The sequence below is a fragment of the Phodopus roborovskii genome, unplaced genomic scaffold (assembly GCF_943737965.1).
Source record: "Phodopus roborovskii unplaced genomic scaffold, PHOROB, whole genome shotgun sequence".
NCBI lineage: Eukaryota > Metazoa > Chordata > Mammalia > Rodentia > Cricetidae > Phodopus > Phodopus roborovskii.
Genome location: NW_026126541.1, coordinates 26,216,427 through 26,226,330, shown reverse-complemented (window position 1 = coordinate 26,226,330; position 9,904 = coordinate 26,216,427). Strand labels below are relative to the sequence as shown.

The following is a 9,904-nucleotide window of genomic DNA, read 5'->3' as shown; positions in this document are numbered from 1 at the left end:
TTAACAGCCATCCAACTAAATCTTACCCTCATAAGCAGAGGTTCCTATAACTGCTGATCCATTACGTTCAATAATAGCTCATAACACTGCCTAGAAGGGTGGAAACTGGGGACTCCCTTTACCGACTCTGTGCCTCTGGTCTGAGTCACTTCAACTGGTTTACACATAAAACGGGGACAGTGACTATACATTGTGGTTCTATGAGGGTTACCATAATATATGCAGCATGCTTAATTCATGAGAAGAGTGAGATGGAGTGTCCTGTAGGGTTTCATCTGAAATAATTGTAGGGGTCAGGTAGGGTTTCATCTGTTCAAACAGGGCAGAAACTACGGGTGCTTCTACAGTCTTCTGTACTGCAACCTCCAGGGTAAAAGGACATTTCTCTTTGCCCTTCGTGGGATCTGCAGAAGGTAGAATTAAGCCTGTCTGAGGTAGACAAATAGAATGTGTTCCTTCATCTATGTTCCTAGATTTTACAGTCATATAAAATCAAGTATGTTTATAAAAATGAATGTAGCCGGGCACTGGTGGTGCACGCCTTTAATCCCAACACTCGGGAGGCAGAGGCAGGCAGATCTCTGTGAGTTCGAAGCCAGCCTGGTCTACAGAGCGAGTTCCAAGACAGGCTCCACAGCAATACAGAGAAACTCTGTCTCAAAATACAAAAAAATAAAGTAGACCTGAAATTGCCTAGGGGAACAAAGGGGACAGATGGGGTATAAGGGTGCACTGCAGTATGTAAGGTAATTTTCTGGCACACACATGGCAAATAAACTCCTAAGTATACATTTTTTAGTATAATTGTTTCAAGTTTCAGCCAGGTGGCATGGCACACTCCTGTTATTAAGGAGGCTGGAACAGAAGGATATTATTACATGCTTGAAGCCTGTCTGAGATAGTGAGTACAAAGCCAGCCTAGGCCACTTCAGACCTTATAACAAAACAGAAGGAAGCTGGCTGCAGTGGTGTGTACCTGTAATCCCAGTACTTGGAAAGTAGGGCAAAGGCAGATCAGGAGTTCAAGACTAGCCAGGCTACATGAGACTATGGGATGGCGGGGCAGGGACACAGCTAATGGTAATCTATTTGCCCAGAATACTCAAGGCCCTGGGTTCAATCCTCTACCACAACAAAACACCACTTCAAGTTTACTAGGGGGAGAAAGAGCCCATTTCTAACATGTGTTCGTAATTCATTTGGCTACCATCAGGCTTCCTTTTTAGTACATAGCATTTGGTTAAGGCGCAGGGAAGCCAACCCCACCACTAGAATTGAAGATAGGCTAGGTGGGGCATTTTGCTTGTCTGCCTTATAGGCCTGGGACACACATGCTTAAAACTCCCAGCAGTCAATTTCTACTGACCTCACTCTGTCCTCCCTGGGCTTTCCTTTAAAAAAGACACGCCTCTTTTTTTAAGGCCTTCTGAGTCTTTAAATCAGGGATCAGTATCATCTTTCTGTGAAGAGTTGTCCTAAGTCACAGAATGTCCACATGCTGCCACTGAACCTCGCCTCAGACTGGAGGTTCTCAACCCACTTGGGGAAGCATATCGGACATCTGCATATCACATATTTACATTATGATTCATAACACTAGTAAAATTACAGGTATGAAGTAGCAATAAAATATCTTACGGTTGGGGGTCTCAGCATTAGCAAGGTTGTTAAGCACTGCCTCAAGACCCTATCTTCCCATCTACAGTGAAAAGGCTACACTGGTGAGTAATTTGGTTGAGAATTAGAGAATTCACAGGTATTGGTAAACAATGGTAACAGTTTGATTTTAACTTATCTGTGATTTCTTTAATATACTGAAAAAAAAAACCTGTAGGGTTTTTGACTATTGAAAATACATTTTAAAGTCCTACATGAAGAAATAGGTAAACAATAAAGATTTGGCTCAAATAAGCTTTGAAGAGATCTTGAGGCTTGGTTTCCTGCATTGATTTAACACCTTCTTGAGTTCTGTGAAGATGAACACAATATAATAGCCACATACTTTCGGTATCAGTTTTTATTAAAAAGTGCATTTTGATTAAGTTATGATTTAGGTAAGCTGTAAGATATCAGTATATGCTCTGCAATAATAACTTTACAAAGATTTAAAACAAACAAAAATTTAAAAGCCTTTTTATTTCCTTCACCATTATTGTTTTACAATACAAATATCACCTTATGACACACACACACACATACACACACACACGCTTGTGCACACCCACGCTTATGCACGCGCGTGCGCGCACACACACACACACACACACACACACACACACACACACACACACAAAACCTACAGAAGGTAATTCTGCTGCACATAAAATACAGAATGGATATTATATATATATGTATATATATATATATACTTCTTCGTTCTTAGAAAACTAGTTTGTTCTCCACGTTGGCAAGTATAGAGTAGAATACTTCCCCAAACATACGCATGTCAGGAATAAAACTCAGAGTTACATGCAGTTTCTGCACAAATATATTTAAAGAAATAGATCTCTTTTTGTTTTTATTGTTGTTCACCAACAAAATTGTCATGAGAGTATGGATAACTAATTTATAGCTTTCAAGTTTTAGGTTAAGTGATCATTTTCAAAACTCTCTTTTAAAAAAGATATTCATGGCTGTTTTTATTGAGTAGTTAAAACTGAAATACCAAGTAGATGAAATAATTTCAGTGGCATGTGCCATTGCTGCCTGCTCACAATATGTGATTGGGCACACATTCTTAATTCACACCCCTATTCTTTAATTCAAAACAACTTCAAGATCATTAGCAGTCTTTGATTTAATTTAGCTATAAATGCAAATTTTAGTAGTGTATACATACATACATACATTTATATTTTCATGGAATACTTTATTTTAAATAAAAACATTTAAGATTGCCTACCGACCATACAATCAAGACAAGAAAGGCACTAGAAACATAGACAAATTTCTCTCCCAAGAAGCATTTTTAAATTTTAACTCTCTTCTCTGTGACATGTAAAAATCTTTAAATTTGGTTTTCATAACATCATTTTGAAAAATAAAGTTAGGAAATACTTAGAAAAGTCACTTTATAACAGAATCTATTTTTTTTTTTTTTTTGCAGTTTTTGATATACCGTCTCTGCTGATTTTATAAAATCCCAAGTGAGCAGACCTCTTCACACCTACCATTTTCAGCGCAGCAGGCAGAGAGACTTCTGAATCAAACCCCACTCAGACACTTAGAACCAACCCTTCATAGAGACATTTGCTAGAAAATGGCTTTCAGCCCTGTCTTTGGGGCAAGAGATAAGAAAAGTATGTTTTCCCATGAAAATAACACACTTTACTCCCAGATGTGGCTGGAAAGGCCAGAACTTATGACACGGAAGCGCACGGTGGTGCTTTTGAATTACACAGAGGAGCACGGTGGCTGCCGGTCAGAGAAACCCCAGGTTTAACAACAGGAAATGTGTACAGTGCATGATAAGGTAAATTTTCTTTATTGGTGTCCAACGCAGGTCCTTTGGAGAGAGGAAAAAAAAAAAAAAATCACAGTGCTGACCAGGTAACTCAATAGGTTAAGTCAAGGTAACTGTTGAAAGATAATAGCAGTAGGGAGGTGTTTATTTATGGCATCTTCTCTCGTGGAGTTCTTAGCACTTCGGACAGTTCCTCATTCCCCTACTTTGTAGAGCTGTTATGTGTCATTTACCAACCGGCTATATTTAACTTGCCTACCAAGGTGGACTACTGGCCAGGGAAAAGGCCAATGGTAAGATCGAGGTACAATTCCTTGGACATTCTTTTCAAAGTACTGGAATGGCCTGTACCACCACACCCTGGCCAGGAGGTTCATCTGGGAAGCTTCCTTTAGCACCTAAGAAAGCAAAAAACATACACATTGTTTTATCTTACAATCTTTAATTTAAAAATATTTACAATGTCAAATTTGAAACAATCCCAGACTGGCCCCCAATCTTTCATTTAAAAACATTTCCTGTGTCCAACTTCAAAGGATCTCAGACTTTCCCCCTGCCACACCCCCATAGCCCAGCTTTGCTTAGTTCACCATACTATACCCTGAACACATAAGATTCCAGCAGAATAGGGGAAACTGAGACTCCCTCAACTCTTGCCTATTAAATATCTGTTAGCCTTTTCCATTCCCTACTAGGCTTATAATAAGAGAAAATTTTAATTAAATATAACTAGTGAGGGAGTTAGGAAGGCATATCTAGCAAAGTGCAGATACAGGCTTAGAGTTTTGTTTTGTTTTACAGACAATGAGAGTCTATATTTCAGAAGGAAGTAATATCTGTCATTACATTAACACATTACAAAATGGATTCTGCAGAGGATAGATGGTATAAAAGTCAGTACCATCTAAAAAGGAAAGAGAAACTGAAAAATATCCACAGATTCTTTTTCTTCCCACTGACTCTTACTGCAGCCTAAGCTGGTGGCACCAAGGCAGGGCATGAGAAGTTACAATCAAATGCAGGGGAGGGGGAGACTCACTTGCTGATTGGCCATCGTGTGATACCACCAGAAGAGTCTTGTGGTGATGTAGTAGGCCACCACCACGTCCACAGTGTAGTGGTCATGCGCTAAGAGAATACAGAAGATTCCAACAACGCTGAGGAGCCAGCAAATCCAGTGGTACCACCAGAGTCGCCTTGGGGAATCTAAAAAGAGGAAAAATTTACAATAGTCCCAGTCTCAAATACCATGAAGGGCATTTAGCCATTCCCAAGACCAACTGTCTTACATCTTTCTTCCTGAAAGCCTGGACCAGCAAACCAAAAGACTTCATTTCTCTATAACCAGGGCTAGACAGAAACAGCTTTTAACGGGTGATGTGACTGGCAGCAGTAATTCATATAGGACTATAACTTGCTTTATATAATCAGCTGGAGAGATGGCTCAGTGGTTAAGAGCGCTGACTGTTTTTCAAGAGGATCTGGGTTCAAATCCAGCAGTGCACATAAAAGTAAATAAATTTAAGAAAAAGGAAAGGTAACCATGACCAAATATGCAGTTACTGTCATCTCTTCTCACCCCACTCAAGACAGGATTTCTCTGTGTAGCTCTGGCTGTCTTAGAACTCACTCTGTAGAACTCACTCTGTAGATCAGGCTGTCCTAGAACTCAGAGATCTACCTGCCTCTGCCTCTTGAGTACTGGGATTAAAGAAAGGCATGTGCCACCACCACAGGCTACTTTTAAAGACCATCTACTGACCCTTTTATGCGTGTATGTGTGGTATGTGTATGCATGTTCGCATGAGGGTAGACACACATGTATGTGTTTGTGTGCTTCACATGTAGAAACCATCTTATGTACTGAGGGAGGGTCTGTCAATATGAAACCACATGTCACCGACCCAGCTAGTCTAGCTACTCAGCTTGCTCCCAGGACCCCGTCTTGTCCACACCAGCTCTGGGATTATGAGTATACTGCTATGCCTGCCTGGTATTCTCATGCTCATACCTCAAGCACTATACCCACTGAGCTGTCTCCCCAAGACCTGTCCAATGACCATTCATTAGATTTACCTGTGCATAAACTGAGGTAAAGGCTTAACAGAAACCCAAAACCTAATGTGTCACAGATCCATTCATTAAATTTATTTTTTGTGAGACTATAATTTAATTATAATATTTCTTTCCTCCTTCCAAACCCTCCCATATGCCCCTCCCCACTTTCGTTCAAGTTCACAGCCTTTTTTGTTCACTGACTGTGGACCAGGGCTGACTGTTGGACACTAGACAATCAATTGCTATACTCTTCCCTAGGGAGAACCACCTCTCATGTTCCCAGCTTTCCTCAGTTGCCTACACTTCATGTGGAGTTAAGGCCTCAGGTCTTTTCCCCATCCAGGCTGACATGTTCAGTGGTGTCATCCTTGTTCAGCTCACATTTATGACACAGAGGCTTAGACACAGATCAAGCAATTGTAATTGCTACGGCTGCCATCCTGCCTTCCAGGTTCTGTAACTACGCAATTATCTGAAAGACTATGAGGTTCCTATTTCTTAAATATAAATACAGGAACGAATGCGTGGAATTCGTAGTCCAAATATCTTCCTAAAGACAGGACCTTGCCATGCAAATACTTGTTTGTACCCTGATTTGGGTAGACAGTTTAGACAGCCCTCTATTAGTACAGGAATGCCTTACTATTTCATGTTCTCAATGGGTAGGGGGCTAGAGAGCCTGGGAGTCCAGAGAAAAGTTTGAAATGGATGGATTTACTGCCCCCTTTTCCGGGAAGAAGGTACTGCTTTCTTACTGGATTCTCAAGAGGTCCAACAGTCACCCACTCAGGCAGGGTGCAACTACCATGCCCAGAGACAGGCAGTGTTCCACACACCCGGACCAACATGCAGAGTAGGCAAAGGACTGCCTCTCTGCCAGAAGGGGAGAGTGGAAGAGGCTTATCACAGAGTTGTATATTATACTAAAGTTGAACAATAAATAATGAGGGGGATCAGAAGAAGGAGAGGGAGGAAAGGGTTTTTTAAATTTGATTTTGTGTGTTTTATTTTTTTGTTGTTGTTGAAATTTCAAATTGGGTGATGGGGACAGGAATAACTAATATTCATACTTGACACCTTAACGACACAGCGATAGCAGTTATTACATGTTTTCTGTGAAACTTGTTCAATATCCATCCACCATACCATCTGTTTTCAATTTTTATAACCTCTTCCCCACTCAGGAAATAAAGATTCATTTTAAAAATGAGGTGACAAAGTCACATGGAGATTAACGTTCTTTCCCGGGTCACAATGCTGGGGGCTGATAGTTCCAGGATCCCAAATTAGTGATTGTTTCAAGGGCAATATATGGTATGGTGCTCATGGTCCAGTACAAATTTTAACGTGAAAAACGATTTCAGGTGTCAACCATTAGGGGACAGGCACCCCTTTCCAAAAGGGCCAATGGCATCTGACCCCTAAGGTTCCCCGTGTCTATACTTGGTTATATTGTGGTATAAGGGCCAGATGCCCTTGTAGACATTTCTGTTCAGTTTATTTGATCACACAGTCAGGCCCTGCAGAGAACCTCACTCCTCAATGGCCCCTTCTGTTTCAAGGACAGGGTTGCCAGCCTGCTTCCTCCTCCTCCTTCCCAACTATCTGTCCAACATGTGCTCACCACCCTCTTCCACGTCTCCCCAGGACAGGCCATACCTGCTACGCATAACTCACAGCAGTCAATGACTTGACCTTGGTTTCTAGTCTGTTCTCATCAATGCCTCTGGCAAACTCCTGCAGGGTGCTTTCTCCCTCGAAGGAGACATCACATGACACTGGTCCCTTGTCTCCCACCCCTCTAAGTGCACCCCATTGACTCTGCTCTGAGGCTTAGGGCACCCACCCTGTGGTCATCGCTACTTATCCAATCATTCTCTTTCTCATTACTATTCTCAGTTCCTAGCACACACACTTTCAAGGGCTACAACAAGACATTTCTAGACTGTGGTGTGTGTCCCTCCTCTATGGGACCACAACAGCCTACTTCCTTTATCACTCTTCATGGCAACTGCCTAGAGAGTGCTCATGGAACGGCTTCTGAAGAAAACTGAATTTTCCAGAGAAATAAATCATCTGTTGTCCAATTATAGGGCTTAAACCTAACAGCAAAAGTAATGAACCGAGCCACATGTCCCCAAAACAATCTGAAAGTAAAAAATTGGAAGAACATATTTATATCTGTGTGTATACACATATACACACAGATATAAATATATATATACACATATACATATATATGTACACATACAAAATATACATTCACAACACACAAATACATATACATATGCAAACACATATAAATGCACACAAATACACATACATATATAAGCACTCAAATACATATATACATATACACATATGTAAATGATGACACATATTTAAAAAATTGCCCAAAGACTACAGCTGGCATCCAGGAACAAGGCACCCTTCACAAGAGTTACAGCTAATGGCTTTCCACACATTTGCCGGGTGCAAAGGGACAATAAGATAAGGTAACTGTCCTCAGGCCTTCAGTCTGGCTTCAGTCTGGATGTTCCCCACACTGACTTTCCAAAGGACCACGGGGAGTGGCAAGTAAGGACATTACAAAGCAAGGCTATTTTAGACTTACACTCTTTGATAAATAAGTAGGTGAGCGTTAGCATGACCGTGTGGCCACTGTACAGATAGTCCCCACACATGTTGTGAGAGCCCGTGATGGACAAGCCACCTCCAGCAATGAGCTTCATTATTCTCCGCACTTGTGCTTCCCAGTCTCCAAAGAGCTATTGGAAAGGAGAAAGTGAGATTCATCATTAGTTCATGCGAACCTTGGCTACCATCCTATTTGTTTTTATCATTTGTTTCATCAAAACACATACAATTCTCATCAAGTACACATGCACTGTTCATCATGTGGAAAGCGTATGGTACAGGTGATGACATGTCTGGCTCTAGAACCTCCCTCAGATCCTGGCATTTCCCGGCAGTACATTTCAGCGATGTTTGAGGTCTGGGATTTTAACCCAGGGCTTCAAGCATACTAGGCTGGTGCTCTACCACTAAGCCATGTGCCTCCATCCAACTTAACTTTAATACAATGAAACAGAAAGAATTAATGGTTGATTTACCATAATTTCTACTTTGGAAAAAGAAAGTATGAACCTTAAGTGAACATTTAGAGATGCATTTTTGTCCAAAGGATAACAGTTCTCACTTATTAGCCAAAGCAATTGGAGGTCAGACGGTCAAATGAATGAAACAAGGGACTGAAAATGATGTACCTTTAGCCTTCTAAAATGACACAGGCAACAGTGGCTACTTTTCCTTTTAGTAAGAATGAGAGAAAAGTTTATAAAGTAATCTAGCTGCCTAAGATGCAAGTTTAAGCTGGATACTCAAGTAATAAACGGTTTAAATAACTCACTTAATGCAACTTGTATTTGCTCCTCCAAAGATACACGAATGTTTCTGTCTGTATGATTGCAGCACCCTTTTTGTTTACTTTTTCCTTAGATTTTATATATATATATATTAATTATGTGCATGGATGTTTCACTTGCATGTATACATGTGTAATCAAGTGTGTGCCTGATGCAGAAGAGCGGCCTCTGGAGCAGCAGATATAGATGGTTGTGAGCCACCATGTGCTTGCTGGGAGGTCAAATGCTGGTCCTCTATAAGAGCCATAAATGCTCTTAACCACTGAGCCATCTCTTTATCGCCAGCAAAACCCTTTTAAATTCTAGTTGGCCAGTTTAATTACCATGATCCCCTTTCAACATTTAATTGCTAATGCCCTAGCTTTGGAAAAATGCACGTTTCCTTACCCTTTCCCTTTACAAAAAGCAATCAGGATTTCTGCTTCAGGAAAGCCGGCTGCCAGACCAGACAGAGGATCTTTGAATGCTCAGCACAAGAGTAGAAAGCAGACTGACATTGAAAGATTCCAGGTGGTGCCAAAGTCCCCAGAGATGAAAACCAAGCTTTAGATGAAGGATCCATATGAATATGACTTTGAGAGAACATTCCAGAAAAGGAGATTGCTTGGGGGAGGGCTTCAAACTAGTAAGCAATATAATTTCCAATTTAGATTTTGGACCTAGCCAAGCAACTAAACCTTTTTTATATACATAAGACTTTAGAGCATTTGCCATGTCTTTCTCCTCCAGGACCTGCACAACAATTGTGTAAACTCAGAGAAAGGAAGAACCAGGCCTTTCTAGGATGGCAATGAAGGGAGAGCCACAGCGCTGTGTGGCAGCTGTAACATTGACTCACAAAAGTCTAGATGCTTTAGAGGTCTTCTAGGGCATGACGTTGATGGGTTAGCCAACACTTTTAAATATAAGGCATAAGGCGAAGATAAATAAATATGTAGAAAACTACTAAAAACAAAAC

The 9,904-nt window shown here is 40.9% G+C and overlaps 1 protein-coding gene across 3 annotated transcripts in view; it reads right to left on the bottom strand.

The window, feature by feature from the left end:
* Positions 1-2,002: 2,002 nt before the first annotated feature.
* Positions 2,003-9,904, bottom strand: part of Sgms1 (sphingomyelin synthase 1) — a 116,926-nt gene continuing 109,024 nt past the window's right edge. For all 3 annotated transcript variants that reach the window (XM_051199974.1, XM_051199973.1, XM_051199975.1), the window contains 3 exons: positions 8,136-8,289; positions 4,503-4,669; positions 2,003-3,861 (listed from right to left, as the gene is read on the bottom strand). In XM_051199974.1, coding sequence (XP_051055931.1) covers positions 3,682-3,861; positions 4,503-4,669; positions 8,136-8,289 — 501 coding nt within the window. In that variant the 3' untranslated portion in view covers positions 2,003-3,681. The remainder of the gene's footprint in view (positions 3,862-4,502; positions 4,670-8,135; positions 8,290-9,904) is intronic.